General features: G+C 58.4%; 1 protein-coding gene across 1 annotated transcript; it reads right to left on the reverse strand.

Annotated features, from left to right (window-relative positions):
* Window positions 1-1,333: 1,333 nt before the first annotated feature.
* Window positions 1,334-17,929, reverse strand: ATP13A1 (ATPase 13A1). The gene is made up of 26 exons (XM_042929031.1): window positions 17,534-17,929; window positions 15,168-15,257; window positions 14,849-15,039; window positions 12,441-12,513; window positions 12,068-12,223; window positions 11,837-11,906; window positions 11,653-11,759; window positions 11,035-11,164; window positions 10,853-10,908; window positions 10,138-10,264; window positions 9,923-10,060; window positions 9,722-9,842; window positions 9,204-9,361; window positions 8,640-8,815; window positions 8,458-8,568; window positions 7,330-7,455; window positions 6,378-6,486; window positions 4,757-4,956; window positions 4,578-4,674; window positions 3,679-3,839; window positions 3,495-3,609; window positions 3,206-3,402; window positions 2,265-2,407; window positions 1,955-2,066; window positions 1,726-1,869; window positions 1,334-1,640 (listed from the first exon to the last, which is right to left on the reverse strand). The coding sequence occupies exons 1-26, from the start codon at window positions 17,927-17,929 to the stop codon at window positions 1,530-1,532; spliced, it is 3,615 nt and encodes a 1,204-aa protein (XP_042784965.1). The 3' UTR covers window positions 1,334-1,529.
* Between the last annotated feature and the right edge of the window lie 271 nt (window positions 17,930-18,200).

The following is an 18,200-nucleotide window of genomic DNA, read 5'->3' on the forward strand; positions in this document are numbered from 1 at the left end:
GCTCCTGCCCCTGCATCTTCCACACCCCACGACTCAGTGACTTCCCTGCCCAGGGGCCTTGGACCCCTGAACCCATCCAGGCTCCACGGAGCCTTGGAGCCCCCTGGTGGAGAGGGCCTATTCCAGCGGGATCCGGTCTCCCAATGCTGGAGGGGCTGGAGACCTCTGGTCTGGGGCACCTGGAGTCACCTTGAAAGCTGCATCAGACTCTTGAAGTCGATTACAGTGCGCCAGAAGCACCCCTAGCACCTCCCTCAGGCATGGTGATCATAGACCCCCACCCTAAGCACCCCAAGAATCATTCCCAACGAACAAATCCCAAGACCAGTCACCATCGGGTGGCCTCAAATTGTCTCAGGGACTCCAAATGATCACAATAGCCCCCTTTCCTGGTGCGGTCTGGCACCCCCACACTTGCATACACCTTCATCTGTGCTCAGGGCCCGTGTGATGCTCACAGGCATTCACAACCGGTCCCCACTGTTTCCCTGCTTTGGATCCCAGGGCTTTCCTTGGGCTGTGCGTCCTTCGCTGAGGGCAGCAAAGGGGTGAAGATGGTAAAGGGCTGTGAGCCCCTCACTGACAAGCAGCAGGGAGGCAGAGGTTGTTATCCAAGAAGCTGGGACTGGGTCCCCTGGCTGTAGGTCCCCATGTGCAGCTTGTCAAAGTTATAAAAATGCACCCATACCCTGCACTCAGTGGATTTTCTAGTTGGAAACAAAGGCATCATGTTGATGACTTTTGCTTTCTCAAGTTTTTGGCTGTTGCGAAGGTAGGAAATTTCCCACTGACCATGACTCTGCTCTCGTGCTGCCTACTCCACAATTCCTGAGTTGCAATGAGTGCCCTTTGAAAGGAAGGATAGTGTCAGTACAAGGGCAGAGCCAGATGGAAAGCTGGGCTGTTACATGAGATGGTGATGGCACTTGTGTGGCACAGGACCCCAATGAGTGTGACCCGAGCTACTATCTGCAATGATTCGGATTGAACTTCCTCCCATCTAAGACATCATGAGAGAGAAAGGCATGCTGTTTTTTACATATTACTGAAAAACAGAAAATGCCATTGATCCCCAAACTCCCCCCCCCTAGTGCCTGAGGGACCAAAACATGAAGATGAGAGACGACGGAAATATGGAGGTGCTCGTCAAATTAGGAAAATATGCACAACTCTCTGGACTTGGAGCTTGGCCCTTCTAAGTGCTGAATGTATTACAGAGGCTGTCGTTAATAATCTCACGGCTCCTGAGGAGGGTGCTGGGACCCTGCTCAGTGACTGCCCAGCCCCACAATGACCCCTTCTGTGGTGCAGACAGAGGTGGAGGCAGGGCTTCTTAAAATCATGGATGCGGCTTTATTTACCAAAGGTGCCAGCCCAGGGCTGGTTCTGCCAGCCAGGCCCTCAGATGGCTGTGGGGGATAGGGGGTGTCCCAGCTCAGATCAGTCCTGGTGGCCACTGGGGCAGTGTTCCCTCTTGGGGCTTCCGCCCGGCGGCACCAACACGGGCAGCAGGTGCCGGCACCGCCATCTCAGGAAGGCACTTTCAGCTTCGGGGTCCCCAGGAAAAACTGCAGGACACGGTCGGCCAGGAGCGCCAGGCAGAAGTCCAGGAGCAGGACCTGGGCGATGACCAGCTTGAACTGCGGGGCAGGGAGCACTGGTGAGCTGGAAGCCCACGGTCGGGCCCAGGCTGAGTCGTGGGGCCACGTCCACGGGGCCACTCACCTCCACGGGGATGTCCACGAGGCCAAACTGACTGTTGAAGTCAGGTGAGGAGCCAAGGAGCAGGCCCACGATGGCCAGGAGTGACACAGCCAGGCTCCACACCAGGGGCCTGTTCTCTGGTAGGCTCTCCATGAACGGTGGGCCCTGTGGGGACAGATGGATGGACAGTCAAGTGCTGTGGGGGCCTAGAAAGTGGGCAGGGTGAACTCAGGCATGGGCTGGACCTCACTTTGTAGTTGATGGCAAAGGTGGCCATCTGCATGGCCATAGCCATGATGTACACGGTGCTGTTGACCAGGCTCGGCTCAAATTCCTTGTACAGGTCCACAAATTGCTCCTGCCTGCAGCAACACATGGGGGACAGGGCCACCCTATGACTCTCACCATCCCTGCACAGAGCCAGGGCTGTCCCTGGCTGACTCCACTGCCTGGCTGCGGTCACCACAGGGCAATGTCTGCGTGTGCATCCTCGCGCACCCTCCACCGCAGGGACGCTGCCTTCCGCCCCTCCCCAACCCCCATGCTGGGACAGCACTCACTTCTCAGGGCTCCGGGCCTGGGCTTCGCTGTACAGGTAGACGAGACTCAGGAAGTGCACACAGAACTGGAGCACGACCGTGAGGACAGTGTATAGGTTGAAGATGTTGGGCAGGGGCCGCTCTCGGGAGAGAGTCTTGAGGGGCTGTAGCAGCAGGGTGGGGGGTCAAGGTCCAGGCTCACCCTGGGCCTACTCTCCCAACCTGCCTCCTAGCAGGGCTCATGCAGAGAGCAGTCACCAAATCCTGGAGGTTATAAGTCAGTACCAGTCCCTGGAGTCCTGCTTGTCCCCCAGCACCTCAGTCTAGATGCCATCACACCCTCAGTCAATGCCTACACTCCACACAGCAGTCAATGGGCACTTAAAGTCCATTCTCTTTCCCCTTGTTCTACAATAAACCAAAGCCCTCTTTGGGGCCCACTGGGTGTGCATGGTTGACAACACCCACCTCCCACCCTCTCCAGCTTCCAGGGCCTCTTTTGCATCAGCCCATGCCAATCTATGACCTTTCTGCCTACTTCCTGGCCGGTTCCCTCATTCTGTAGGGAACCCTATGGGCTCCCCTGAATGACCATGAGGCTGTGCCCTGTGAGTCACTTTGTATTTTTCCCGACACCGCACGCTTTGAGTGGTCTTAATAATTATTTTCCCCATCTGTCCTCTCCTTGTCTGTGGGCTCTATGTGGCCCACCTGAGACCCCAGCTGGCAGACAGTGCTGGGAACCGAGTTGGGCCACTCTGGGGAGTCTCAGCGTGTACCTGCCCTGTCCCCTGATTCTCATCTGTGATGTGGGGATGACAGTTCCCACCCTGAGAGCTGCTGTGAGGACAAACGGATGACACGTGGTGGTGTCTTTAACAGCCCATCCTAGCTAGCCCAAAGAGGCAAAGGGACTCGTGCGCTGGGGAGGGAACCCCTGCTTTGCCTGTGTCTCAGCCCACCTTGGAGCGGGAGATGAAGAGGAAGCAGCCGGCCAGCAGCAGCCCCTGCAGCGTGGCCTGGAAGTCACTGAACTTGACGCCCTCCAAGTAGAGAACACTCTGGCTATAGGCCAAGATGAGGGCATTGAGGGCCAAGATCTTGAACATCTGCAGCGTGGTCACCAGCGTGCAGCGGCCTTGCTTGATCACATGGCAGACTGCGGGGGGTGGGGGAGGAAGGTGTGGGCATGGGTGCCAATCAGGATAGGCCTGGGGTGGGCACGAGGGAGGGGCTGGGGATGGGACTCACTGCACTGGATAGAAGACAGCTTGGAGGTGAAGGGTGCAGCGATGCTGGCGTCCCCCAGCTTCACGATGGGTGTGCTCTCGTCCTCCAGTTCCCGCAGCACCTGGCTCAGGCGGTCCTGTGTGGTGGGCGACACGGGTGAGACATGGCCACCAGGGGATGCCGGTGCCCCCCTCCTGAGACTCACCCGCTGGGAGGCCAGCTGCTCCTCGGGAGGCGGGAGCCCCGACCTCTGCTTGGCCGCCCTGGAAGTGGCCCGGACTCCACTGTTGCTCAGGACGGGGCTGTCTCGGGGTCGTCGTCGCCGTTCAACGACTCGCTCGGGGGCGTTGGCCAGGAGTGCCACACCTGGGGGAGAGGCATGTGATTGTATGGCTGGAGGCAGAAGGAGCCTGCCACTCAGGCCCCGTGCGGAGTGCAGAGTCTGCTCACAGGAGCCCCAACTTCCTCATCTTAGCCCATCTCCCCAGGGAGTGTCTCAGAGAGCATCTATCTTACTTTCCACACTTAGGAAGCAAAACCCAAATACACAAAACACAAAGGAGACAAAATGAACAGACTCCCTAAGTCTATTGCCAAGGATCGTAATTCTAAGACATAATAGGTGATAAACACCACAGTTGACTAATAAATCAGTTAAGAATCTCGAAAGAGCTACAAGTACACCAGATCAGTTTTTAAACGTCAGCCCGATGACTACATTCTGTTGACAGGAATCCAAGCCTATGAACGCTTGGCAAATGCCTCAGCTTCCATTTGTGCATCGCCACTTGTCCCATCTCTCACTGGCCTTTGGCCCTCAGTGCCCACGTGGTCCCTGCGTGGGGCCGGGGGGCCTCAGCAAACCAAGCTGTGTCTGCCACATGGAGCCTCCCAGAGGCCCTGATGCCCTCACCTCACTCTTCCTCAGACACCTGTGTCCCTTCCAGGCCTGCAGGTCCCAGATCCCCAATCCCACTGGCCCCTGACCCCCTCCCCAGTGCCTCCTCACAGAACTCGCTCAGTGACGTGTCTCTGAAGCTAAGCCTAAGCCCGTGCTGGCAGAACATCGATGGAAGCGACAGTCCATCAGCTTGAGGGACTCACCCACGTCAGCATGCTTCAGGGCACCAACGTCATTGGTGCCGTCGCCACACATGAGGGTCACGTAGCCCAGCTCCTTCAGGCTGGTGATGACAAACTCCTACGTGGGCAGAGATGGGCGGAGTGAGGGCTCTGTGCCGCCCCCAGGGCCCCACCTGCCCCTCTGCCTCCTCCGTACACACCTTCTGTTTGGGGGCCACGCGGGCGAACACCTGCACATGGGGAATGAGGCGAAGCAGCTGCTGGGGGTCCTCGGACTGCAAGTGGGCCAGGCCGTCACCCGTGAGGCACAGGGCATGCTCGAGGGCCAGCGCCTTTGGGGAGCCCCTAGCCAGGGGCAGTATGACACTGCCATCGATAGAGCGCCACACGCAGGGTCGACCTGCAGGGCCAGAGCCCAGGGTCAGGGAGAGGGGTTCAGCCGCTCAGCAAATCCCCCTCACATGGACCTCACATATACGGTCCTAGTCTCATCTCCCTGAAGCATGTTCTTGCCCTCACCCCTCTTTATCCCTACCGACCGGGTCCACACCTGCAGCCCAGGAACCCCACAGATTGTTCACAGAACCCTCCCATACAAAGGATTCAAGAACCCAGAGCCTAGGCCACTGGCCTGAGACCACATGACAGTCAGATTCAAATCCAGACAGCCTGACCTCAGGAAAAAGGCACCCCTACCCCTGGGGCCTGCCTGAAACCTTCCTCTCCTAGGGCCTGGACACCCTGAGTCACTTCCTCGGGCCAGACACTGCTTACCAACCACTTCCTCTTTCTAGATGGCTGGCCTAGACGTGGATGCTGAGTGACAAGGACGGCTGAGGGAGGCCTTCTGGCACTGCATGGCTCATCCTGGGCTGTCCTGGCTAGGAGGGAAACCAGCCTCCACGTGCCTTTTGTTGTGGCCGTTTTGTTAGAGCAGCTTCATCTGCCAATCAACAGTCCCGACAGCCACCTCTGGGCCACCTGCCTACAATCCCTGGGCTCTGGAAGACCATAGTGCCTGGGGCTGGGACAGAGACGACAGAGATCTGGCACTAACACATTGACTAGAAGGGCTGGGAGATTCTAGAATCCAGCACAGTTCCCAAAGCTGCAACCTCCTCTGATCTGCAGCCTGGTGACATTCCGACGCAGGTCATTCCCCAGCCAGACGCCATCCCTTGGCATCTGACAATCTAACAGACCCCACACCCCACCAGCCGGAGGTGCTGGGGCTGGATGTGCCCCTCAGTGGACTCTACCCTTGGGCACCACTGGCAGCCAATTTGGTTACTCAGGAATGACCAGAGGCCATGAGCTCTGGAGTCAGGACACCTGGGAGCAAATCTTCCAAGTACCACTGAGCGACTGAGGTCGATGAGTTTACTTCTCTTTCCTTGTCTACAAAGTGGGGGCCCTAACAGCTGACCTTTGTCAGTTTCCTCCTATGGGGTGCGGAGATGACAAGGGTGGTAACGTGCACCGCGCCCTCTGCCTGGGGTCTGGTCGTGCCAGCATCCCCGTGCTCACGAGAACCCTCACCAGGTACGACAGCCTGCCGGCCCCAAGGCAGGTGTGAGGACAGAAAACACAGACTGGCTGACGACAACCAACCACCCTGATTGTAAGTCATCGCTGATCCTGGAACCAGTAGCTGCTCGCACGCTGCTGGACACACAGGGGTGGAACTCCCTGGCCAGGGGGCCTGAGCATGCCGACGAGGCAAGGCTATGTTCCTCAGGCCTGAAATCCAGGTGGGCCACCAGACAGGAGCTGTTCTTGGACTCAGGGTCCCCCAGAGTCCAGGGCTCCACGGCGCCTCACCTTTCTCTGTGGGAGGCTGCAGGATCAGCGTTTGTGCCTTTTCAATGAAGTGCAGCTCCTGAGCCACGTGGCAGGCAGTGAGCGGGTTGTCGCCTGTGATCATGACCACCTGGCAAGAGAAGAGGGCTCAGTGGGGCAGGGCTCAACAGGTCAAACTCCAGCCTGGAGACCTGGTGATCGAGTCCCCTCTAGAGAAGGTCACAGAATGAGGTCTTGGTCTCCTAATGCAGAATGGGTTCCAGGGGCCACAATCCACCCCAACTTGGTGGCGTTTTATGCAAATAATTCACGTATGCATGTCTTTCTGAAAACACTCAAGCCTTTTCTGTAATACAAACTAAGAACCAGCTACTGGTGTGGACCCCCTTGGCTTGGTAGCTGCCCCAGGCAGAGGGGAACAGATGCTCCAGCCTTTGCACTTAGGGCCCAGTGATGGGAAGACGGGCTGTGATTGCTGAGAGCCAGGTGGGTGCCGCTCATGTCACCACCTCTGTGACTGCTCACTCACCTCCCACGTTCTAAACTGCATCCTGAGTTCCAAACTAGAAAACAGAAACCACAGGACAGATGGATGCGGTCTGTCTGGGAAGTGCCTCTGTATCCCCTGTCCCAGCTCCAGCTCTTCCTGTCTAGGATGGGGTGGAGTGGGGGAACTGCCCTTGCATCCCAAGGATGCTGAGGGCCAAGGAAGCAACTTGAGATGGGTGGGCACAGGCCGGGTCCCAAGGCATCCTCAAGCCTGGAAAAGCGTTAGCACCAGAGCTGTGACGGAGCTCAGCTGAAATCCAAGAAAGACGTCCCTGCTATTGAGACCTGGATACCCACTTAAACCTGCCCCACTGAGGGGAGAACTGTCCTCTACTGTCACATCCCCCTCTCCGGAAGGAACAAAGACCCACCCACCCGTCAGGCCACCCTTGGGGCCCAATGGGGAGGGGTGTGGCAGCCATACCCGGTGGGACGCATTCTGGATCTCACGGATCACAGCCTTGGAATCGGCCTTCAGCGGGCAGGAGACCACAATGAAGCCAACGAACTTGAGGTTGCACTCCAAGGCCTCCCGTTTGACTTCCCGGGCCTGTGTGGGGACACAGGGGTGCCTTACAACCCATCCCCCCATCACTTCTGAGCTGGTAAGGGAGGTCAGGGAAGGCCCCATCTTTACAGGAGGAACATGTAAGGGTCAGAAGCTGAGAAGTGGGGAGGGCAACCCACAGGGCTCAGCAGGGCTGTGTGGTTTCCCCACCGTGGGGCCTTTCCTCCCTATGTGGGCAAAAGCAGGGCACGGAGCCCCTGTGACTCAGCCTCCCAGACAACAAAGTCAGACACTCCTTTGTTAATCACTGAGCACACACTCACCCTGTTCCTCCTATCAGAAACCCAAACCTCCTGCCCTCACAGAGCTTGCCTACTACCAGAAGCGATGTGAAATAAAATCACAGAAATCAGAGCACTAACTGCCATGAGAAAGGACAGCAGGGGAACGAGACAGACAGACTCAGGGAGTGGCATCAAGCAGGGCGGCTATGAACGTAAGCCCACAATCTGGTGCGCACTCTGGAAGAATCTCTCAGCTGCCAGGTGTTAAGTGGACTGGATGAGGGCCCAGGTGGAAGCAGATAAAGGAGGAGGACTGACGGTGGAGGGAGAGAAGAAAGCCGATGACCGATGTGAAGATGTAGGGCATGAACGAGAGCTGGAGGCGCCCCAAGACCACACGGTGACAGGGTGGTTGGACAGGGTAGGGGCAGAACTGGGATGGAGACAGGAATCCGAGGTGCTTCCTGGTGATCCTTGGGGAGGTGTGAGGACCCAAGGGTGTAGGAGTAGGAAGCTGGATGGAGGCGGGCCTTGGTTGTGCTCGGCAGAAGTGGCCTCAGGAGCCAAGATGGGATGGGGTCCCCTAAGGGACAGGGCACACAGTGGGGAAGAAGGGACCAAGGACCGAGTGCCACCCAGGGCCTCCAAAGGTAGAGACGTGGGAAGAGGAAGAAAGAACCATGCCTGCTCATAGTGGCGCTGACGGGAACAGAAGGCGGTGAGGACAAGGGGCCAGCAGGTGGAGAGCCTGGGCCCTTACCTGCTGGTGGGTGAGATGGCCCAGCTCCTTGTACCCCAGCGCCAAGACTCGGGCTCCTTCCCGGGAAATCTCCGTGTGGATGTGGTGGTAGTCAGGTGGGCACTGGGCGAACTGCAGGGAACGCGGGGGGATGTCACCGACCGCCCCGCGCCCCCCTTCCCCCTGGGCCGGGGCTGGCTCACCATGGAGTGCAGGGTTTCGGGGGCCCCCTTCACAGCCGCAATGTAGCAGAGATCAGTGGAGCCTAGCTTCTCATAGGAGGCGAGCACGGACATTCGCTTTAGGGCACTGGCAAAATGAAAGCGCTGGTGAATTTTCAGCCCCTGAGTTTTAATACTTCGGGGGAATACTTTCTCATCTGGAAACAAATAAGTACGAATCCTGAGGGCCTTCGCTCCAAAGAGGCAGCCAAGCCCCCGCCTCCCCCTTCCACCCCTCTCTTCCCCCCACCCCCAGACCCAGGGCCTGCAGGTGGGGGTTGGGGGGAGGCTCCTCACTCCAGGTAGGGTCAAGGCTGAGAGACCTGTGCTCAGAGGACCCTGCCTGTGACTTCTGACAGGGTGGGGCAGGCTCTACTCCCACGGGCATGGACTGTCTCAGGTCAGAGGTGAGCCTGTGCCCACCCACCTAGGGGAACATCACGGTTATAGGCCTGCCTGCCCGAGGTGGACACACAGGTGTCTCCGAGGGGTGCAGCCCGCCCACCCAGGAGTGTGAGAACTGGGCCCAAAGCTCCAGCCCCTCACCTTTGGTCAGCGTCCAGTCCACAGCTGTCAGCATAGCCTTCTCAAGTGGATCACCCACAAGGGTGCCATCGTCCAGCTGCATGAGGGAGTGGCATGAGGCCAGGGCACGGTGTGTCTCTACAGGGATGTTAGACACAGGAGTGACCTCCTTCCCGTCTCTGCAAAGAGAGGAAACCGCTTGTTATGGAGTGGAGGGACTCTTGGGACTTGCTAGCCAGGATGAGGGATGGGCCTCCACTCTGTGCCAGTCACTACAGGGGCTGAGACGCATGGTCTTGGTCTTCGTGCCAACTGTGCCCATCTCAGAGACGGCTCTAGGGATCGTATGGCTGCTTGGGGTGGGAGCTGAGCCTCCACACTGCTGTCACATTGAAGAGTACACGGGGAACACCCCCCTCTGCCGCCTGATCAAACTTCAGTGGTCCACTGTGGTGGGTGGGTCTGGGTGGGTGCCGTCTGTCCCTTGAGCTCCCAGAAAGCCACCTGCTGGGGGAGAGGCCTAGGCCCCCCATGCTCACCTGAGCCCGGCCACCCCACGAACGACTAGGCTGTCGCTAGTCAAGGTCCCTGTCTTGTCGAAGCAGCACACCTCTACCTTGCCGGCAAACGGGATCCGGAAGGGCTCCGTGCAATACATGTCTGGGAAGGGGAGGAGCCAGGGTCAGGGGCTCTGCCAGGCCCCGGCCCGCTAGGCACCCAACCCTGTCCCAGGCACTCACAGAGCTTGGCCAGGGCAATGAGGGAGGTGTTGACAGCCAGAGACAACTCGATGGGCAGCTCAGGGGGCACGACCGAGGTGAGGATCAGTGTGCATTCCAGAAACAGCTTGTAGCGGTTCCGGCTGGGGTCCTTGGTGCCTGCGGAGACAGGGCCTGCCAGCCTGGGGGCCATGGGGACAGGTCCCAGCAGACAGGTGAGGGGCCACAGTGCATACCTTCAATCCACACGTAGGCAGCTGCTGCGATGGCGAAGACCAGGAGGAAGAGGATGAAGATAAAGGTCTCCAGGTTGTTTGCAGTCACCCTCTTGACTCCAAAGAGGATGGTTCGAAGCAGCTTGCCCTAGAAGGACAGGGGGTTAGAGGCCTTTCCTGGCATGGGGGTGTGGGGGGTGTGGGGTAGGGGTGGCCTCCAGCATCTGACAGCACAGAGGGTCAGAGTATCCCTCTGCTGATGGGGAGGGCCTGCCCTGGGCCCACCAGTGAGTCCTGCAGCCGTGACACAGGGACCACACAGGTATGTGGGAGGCTGCAACTCAGCTAAGGGTTATAGAGACCAGTGGCCAAAAACTGGGGCTTAGGGAAAGAAGTGGTTTAGATGGGGGACTGGGTTTTCCAGAGGGAGGTCCGGCCATCACCTCTACCAGGCAGCCCTCATGCCATTTTAGTGAAGAGTTTATGAGCGTGACTCTGTACACCATCCCAATGTGTGTGGCAACAGCCCGTTCTCTGTCTGTGCTCCCCACCAGAAGCTCAGCTGAGGACAGCGGGCTCAGTCTAGGGTTTGCCTCTGCACCCTGCCCCGAACCAGTACCCTCTGTCAGAGTAAGCCTGTGGCGGGGATGTTCTGGGGTCCATAAGAGCCACTGTCTCAACTGTCTGCCTCCTGCCCTGGGGCCCACGCTCCCCAGAGCCAGACAAGGGGCCATACCTGGGACGTGTTGAATCCGGTCCTGAGGACGTAGGCCACGCACCCATTGTCAACTGCTGCAGAGACAAACAGAACGAGCATCACTTGTATCTGTTCGTCCCGACTCCCGCACAGCCAAGCAGGTGTTGAGGGGGTGGGGACGGTGGGGCCAGAACACCCCCGGATCTCCCCAAGGCACCTACGCTTCAGGCCCGTGGTGGCCTTCTGTGGGGGGATGTGCTGTACCACCTTGGTGCCCCCAAAGATGACGTGGAGCCGGGAGTCGGCCTGGAGGTCCAGCACCCGGTCGGGGCTGAGGTCTTCAATGGGCTCCTGAGGAGAAAAGAGAGGATGGTGAGGGCGCTCTCACCTCGGCCTCCTTCTCCATCCCCAGTCTCCCAAGAGGGGGCCCCTGGGGCTGGGTTGGGCCACTCTGACCCTCACAGGGTTCCCAGCCTGACCTCGTCTTCTCCCCACCTGCGTGCGCGCATCCACTCCTCGGGATCCCCCAACTGGCCTCACTCGGGGTTCACGCTCTCCCGGTTTCTCTTGGCCCACCCTAGTCCGACATCCCCGGTCCCTGGCCTGGACAACCCCCAACGACCTTGGCCTCTCTCTTCACCACCCAGCTCCCCTTCGTTCAGGGTGCAGACCCCCCCAGGAGAGCCGGCAGCTCCGTCTAGGCACCGCACCTCCTCTGGCCTCCTCCAGCCGTGCCTAGGCAGGATCCCGGCCTAGCGACCAGCCCTCTCCCTGCTCCACGAATGAGACAGTGAGGCACGGGAGTACACCGAGCACGACCCCTACTCCCCACCCAGCACCTTCATCTGTGGCACCGACTCCCCTGTGAGCATGGCCTCGTCCACGATGCAGCGGCCGCGCAGCAGCAGCACGTCACAGGGCACTAAGTTCTCCTGTGGGGAGCGGCCTGCGGGAAGGGGCGGGAGGGTTGGACGGAAGCCGAGAGAAGGGCTCCCGCCAGGACGGAACAGAACTGTGCCTCACCGATTGACACAATGTCTCCCGGAACGATCTCATCGCTGGCGATGGGCCTCCACTTCCGGCTGCGGTAGACCTGGGTGGAGGGGAGGTGCACTCAGCTCTGCCTCTTGAGAGGGGGCATGATGCAGGTGCACGCCGAGAGCCGACCTCACCCTGCCCTCGCTCCACGCCCACCCTGAGACTGGCAGGTGCCCCCCGCACCCCCCCCGCAGCAAGTCTCCCTGTTGGCCACACCTGGATCATGTGAGGCTTGTTGCCCATCTTCCGGATCTCTGACATGTTCCTCATCTGCTGCTGCACCAGGGAGGCCTCGAAGGCCACCAACATGGAAAGTGTGAAGACGCTGTAGTACCAGTACTCATCCAGACACCAGAGCCCCACGCAAAAAACCTGCAGGACACAGCCTGTGTGTCCACACCCCCGCCCGTCCATCCACGGGAGCACACGAAGATGGACAGCTGAGGAGGCTGGGAAGGCACACCACGGGCTGTTCTACCCACGGCCCAGGCCCGTGCAGACAGACAGATTTTCAGGTGTGGAGAAGGGAGACTGCTCTGGCTGTGGAAGGCCCAAGGAACAGGGTGGGGGGAGAGCCCAAGCTGTTTACCTGGAACACAAAGAAGGGTGCTGTGGCTCTCTCCTTGAACAGCTCTGAGAAGTCAGGCACCACCATCTCGGCCCTGCAAGAGACCAGACCCCACATCTTGTTCACAGCGTGAGGCCTCGGGAGCCCCTCGGGAAACAAGGAGCCAGGAGGGACAGTCCACTCGACTGTGACTAGCATGCTAACTGCTGCCAGCCCTCTGCTCCACAGAACCCAGGTGAAGCTTCTGAATCAGCGACAGGTTGTTCAGGTAGCCACGCACTCAAGCAGGGTTAGTGCAAGACAGAACCGGTCATCAGATTGGGTGACAAGCAGGCGGAGAAGGAGTACCTGACTGTGGGATGGGGGCCCTGAAGCTGTGCAGGAGAGGCCTGGCTGTGGGGTATTGTGGGGTCCCCTGGGGGCTGAGCCCCACCCTGATTTCGAGAGGGGAGGTCTGGAGCTGAAATTTCCCCCAAACTCCCTCAACGAAAGCCCCAGAATTTGAGGAGTGGGGCCTAAGGGTGTGTTCTGCGGCATTGTGTGATAGCCCAGCAGGGCCAGGGAACGAGCCAGGCAGCCTGGGTCCTCCTCGCCCTGCCCTTAGAGATGAGTACTAGAGGTGAGATGCGAGAAAAAGAATCCACTGTGATAAAAACAAACAACAACAACAACCGGGGCCCATTCCGCATTGTCAGGTGACTTTGCATGAGGCAGGAAGGTGTGCAAGGGGACGTCCCATGCCACCATCAAGGCTGACCTTAAGCAGGGAAATAAGTAAAAAATTTCTTATAAACCTCCCCACTACGTTGCTATTTGAAATAACACATCTGTATTTTTAACGTTTGCTTATTCTGAAAGTGAGACTGTGTGTGCACCTGCGTGTGTGTGAGCACAGGGAGGGGCAGAGACAGGGAGAGAGAGAATCCTAAGCAGGCTCTGTGCTGACAGCGCGGGATCGGTTTGGGGGGGATCGATCTCACAAACCCCGAGATCATGACCTGAGCCAAAATCAAGAGTCAGACGCTTAACCAATTGAGCCACCCAGGTGCCAACCCCCCCAACCCACCCCGCCTCTGCTGCCACCATCTGTAATTTTTAAAAAGCAATGAAGTCAGGGAAGAATTCCCTAAAGGGTCTAAGGATTTTCAGGTCGAGGATGATTATCATGGTGGCAGGGACAGGGGCTCTGAAGTCCAGCTCTGCCCCCTCCCAGTAGTGTCTCGGCACTGGTGGTTTTGGTGACTGAAGAGAAAGCACATACGTACAAGGCATCTGGCATCCTGCCTGGCACAAAAGAGAGCCAAGGTGATCACTAACAATTCCTTTTACCACTCTTCCTGCTGGGAAAAATACGAGGACAAAGGTGACAACTTACACTCAGGAAAAAACCTTAAAAACAAAGAGAAATAGGACACCTGGGTGGCTCAGTGGGTTAAGCATCTGACTTTGGCTCAGGTCACGAACTTGAGGTTTCTGAGTTCGAACCCTGCATCGATTCTCTCGCTCTCTCTCTCTGCCCTTCCCCTACTTGTGAGTGCACGTGCGTGTTCTCTCTCAAAACAAATAAACTCCAAAACAACAGGGGCGCCTGGGTGGCTCAGTCAGTTGAGCATCCGACTTCGGCTCAGGTGGTGCTCTCACGGTCCGTGAGTTCGAGCCCTTCATCGGGCTCTGTGCTGACAGCTCGGAGCCTGGAGCCTGCTTCGGATTCTGTGTCTCCCTCTCTCTGCACCCCCCACCCCCCCCACTCATGCTCTATCTCTCTCTCTCTGTCAAAAATGAGTAAACCTTAAAAAAAAATAAAACGACAAGACTAAAAAAAATAAATAAATAAGCCAGAGAAAAACTATAGTAATTACAAAACGAGGATCAACAACCAACTCCGGGGCCTCAGGCCAGGCTCCCATGAAGAGCTGCACGCACTCCCGCTGGAGGGCCCTCCAGGGTCCCTGTCAGCAGGCCAGCTCAGGGGAGACAAGACTACAGCACATTTCTCAAAAGGTGCCCGCCATCTTCACCTGGGATGTATTGTTTATGTATTTATTTTTGTTAATGTTTATCCATTTTTGAAAGACAGAGAGAGACAGAGCACAAGCAGGGGTGGGGCGGAGAGTGAGGGGGACACAGAATCGAAAGCAGGCTCCAGGCTCCGAGCTGTCAGCACAGGGCCCGACACGGGGCTCGAACCCACAAACTGTGAGATCATGACCCAAGCCGAAGTTGGACGCTCAACTGACTGAGCCACCCAGGCGCCCCTGGGATGTATTGTTTAAAGGGTGACCTCCTCCACCCCACTTCCTAGGCACCCTGACTCTGGAGCGTGGCGGGGCAGAAATGGGAAAGGGGCCACTGGCGCGGCCAAGCGTCCCTGCTGTGACCGTGGGCAGAGCTCCAGCCCTGTCAGAACACGGGGGCACCCTGGGACTCACTTATTGCTCCCAAACTTCTTCTCGGCCGCGCGGATCTCAGAGTCCTCCTGGAAGCCTCTGTTGCTCTGGTAATATGAGAAGGCATTTCCCACAGGGAAGGCCACAGGGAGGAAGCGCTTCTTCTCCAGGGCATCGTAGGAATACTTGATCTTCTGGAATTCGAAGGACAGCACCTCTTGCCCATCTTCACCCTGTGGGAGCAGAGGCATCTCTGTGGCAGAAGCCCCTAACCTGGGCGTGCCTGACAGTGCCTGGGAGTCCACCCCCCCCGCCCCCCGACCCAAACCCTGGGCTGGGCGGCCCAGCAGCAGGTCCCTACCTCATCCCGGTGGAGGGCCACAAGCTCAGTGGAGCCATTGTTGGGGGTCGGCACCACCTTCACGAAGGTTGCTTTGCTGGCGTCGTACTCCTGTGAGAGACAAAGTGCTGCTGCTGAGCCCTTCCCACCCCCCAGCTGCACAGCCCCCACCAGGGAGGCTGCACGCACCGCAGGTCTGGTCGCAGAACACGCCACTGGGCTCCGGAGGCTGGCCCGGCCGCTTCCCCACCTGTCACTGAGACATAGACACTACCTGACCACACTGCTGGTCTCGTGTCATAAAATCAGGAGTGATGGACAGCACCTGACGCCTGGGGCACTGCTGAACTCAAACAGGAAGAAGGCCCCCCCGCATGAGATGCGCCCTCAACGCACATGGGCCGGGCCCTGTCCCAGCCCGCTGGCCTACTGCTGCTCTGCCTCCCCTCCTTTAACCGTTCATCACGTGTCCTGAAGTGACCAGGGACGACGAGGCAAGACTCGTCCTTGCCTCAGCTAAGGGCCTCTGCACGAGCCGTTTTCTCTGCCTGGAACATGCGGTCACACACTCAGCTTCAGGCCCTTGCTCAAATGTCACCTTCTTAGGAGCCCTCCCCCTGGAGGAGGCTCCGTGTAAAGGGCCCTCACGACACTCCTTTCCTCGTCCTGTTTTTTCCTTTTGAGCACTGATGGCTGAGTACGAGCTCTACCTCTCTCGCTAACGCCATGAAGGCAACGGCTTTCGTCTGCTTTGTTCGCTGCAGGCCCCTCAGCACCTATGACATGGAGGCACTGGCTGGAGGTCAGTTAGCGCTCCCTCAAGCCCACGCTGCAGCCAGCTTGCGGCCGCTGGGCCAGCCCACTCAGTCCCTGGGACGTGTGTGTTTGCGTGGGGAGGCGCCAAAGGGTGACCCTCAGTAGAAAGGCCCTGACCCTCGGGGCATTCACCGGCATGGAAGCAGTCAGAAAAGAACGACAAAGACAAAACATTAAGCGATGAACCTGGGGATGGGAATGCCACGGAAAAAAAGTGCAAAGTGCTACGTGGGGCCGGCCCCACGCCAGGAAGGCTGCGGTCATTTCAGGCTCTTCTCACTGTGGAACAGGAGGTGGGTGTTACAGTTCTCGCTTTACACAAGGGTGAACTGAAACCCAGAGAGAAGCACCCGTCTGAGATCTCTGATCCCGGATCTGCCTGTCCTAACCCCACAGTCACTTAGCTCCTTGTCCTTCATCCCTGGAGAGGAAGTGAACAGTCACGTTTTTTACCTGCAGGCCAAAAGGCAGCTGGACGTTTGGGGAGAGATGTCACACTCTCTCCAATTTCCCTCCATTTTTTGGTCCCTCATTGGAATCTTTCGTTGTACTGACCTGAAGCCACCAAGCCCGTAAGTTTGAGCCCCTCCTCTGGGATAAGGCTTGTTGGGGAAACAAGGGACTTTATTCTCTCAGAAGAGAAAGAGGACCCAGCCCGTGTTTGCAGTCAAAGAGAGTGGACTTCTCTTTCTGCCGCCCTTAATGCTGCTCCCTTTCCCTCTCTTTCCAGCAGACACACGCCTGGGATCAAAGGGGAGACTGGCTGGACCTCAGTGCCCATGGCTCCAAACATGCCAGTGTCATCCAAGGCAGGCCCAGAGAGCGGTGGTGCAGTCACTGATAGTAACTGCTGACCCTGGGCAGCTCTCCCTATCCAGATCCTGGCAGTTAAGGGTCAGAAGTGCTACTGTGCTTCTAAAAGTGTGTTCTGAAAGAAGTCCTCACTGTCACCACACTCAGCTTGCAGGCAGGCATAAAGAGACAAAAAGCAAAAAGCACTTGAAGTCACTTGCTCACAAACTGCTCCTGCTCCTCTTAAATGCTTGCTATGATCAAAGTGCATTTCAACCTAATTTTGGTCCTAGTATGTGAGGGCCTGTAAACACCAGACAACAGAGCTCTCAAACCAACCTCCACAGACAAGTAAACTCACCCGGCGGGTCTAGCCTCACACTCTGAAAACCAAAGTAGTAGACAGAGACACAAGGGAAGAAAGTAGGACCGTTTCTAGAAGCAACCTAGTAGTTGCTATTATGGTCGCTAGCATTAACAAGCCATAACAAAGAAGAACATATGTCGGATCCTACGCTGAGCTTTTTATAGATATTAGCTTCCCGAGCCTAAATGACCACACCAAGGAGGGATTCCAGAAAAAGGAAATAACCTGCGTCAGGGTCGCACAGCAAGTCAGTAGTAGGGCCAGGGTTTGGACACCCAGAGGGCAACGCTGGGGACTCAGGCCCAGCAAATGGGAAGCCCGGGATGGAGTGCGGACCTACACAAACGTCGTGACTGCGACCCGCCGCAAGGTTCGACCGAGTCGAGGGTCAGGCTCGTGCCCGAGCACTTACCGGGGTGCAGGTGAGCGCGCAGTGCGCGTGCACGGACCAATGCCCCGAGAGGACGGTGAGCGCGTGCGCGAGGCAGATGCTGGCGAGCACAAGCAGTGCGGCTTCGGGTATCTGCACCCAGCTGCTGCCCCAGCCCCAGCAGCCGGCGGCCGCGGCGCCCAGCCAGGCCGGGTAGAGCAGACCCGCGAACGGCAGCACCGTGAGGCGCCGCAGCAGTGCCAGCCGCCGGTACGGCCACACGGCAGCAACCAGCTCGTCACCGCTCGCTATGAGCGCCGGCCCGGCGGCGAGGAGGGTGCGCGGCTGCGGCCCGGGCTTGGGCTGCCCGCCGGGCCGGGCCCCGCAAGGCCTGGCCCCGCAAGGCACCGCGTTGCCCACCGCAGCCGCCGCCGCCATCTTTCCCAGCGCCGCACTCGCTTCCGGGCAGAGGCACCGCCTCACTTCCGACGGCTTACTTCCGGTGAACCTTGGGTGCCGCCATGGCAGCTGGGGCTAGGGAGAGCCGGACAATTGCAGAAGCTGCGTCCGGAAGTGGTTACTCAGGGCGCCGCCATGACAGGCTGAGGCCGGAAGGAGAGGTAGGGCGCGGCCATGACAGAGAAAGTCTTGAAGGGGTAAGGCTGCCCCCGCCGCCCTGCCACGCCGGACTGAGACCGGAAAAGACGAG

This window comes from Panthera leo, chromosome A2 (assembly GCF_018350215.1).
Source record: "Panthera leo isolate Ple1 chromosome A2, P.leo_Ple1_pat1.1, whole genome shotgun sequence".
NCBI lineage: Eukaryota > Metazoa > Chordata > Mammalia > Carnivora > Felidae > Panthera > Panthera leo.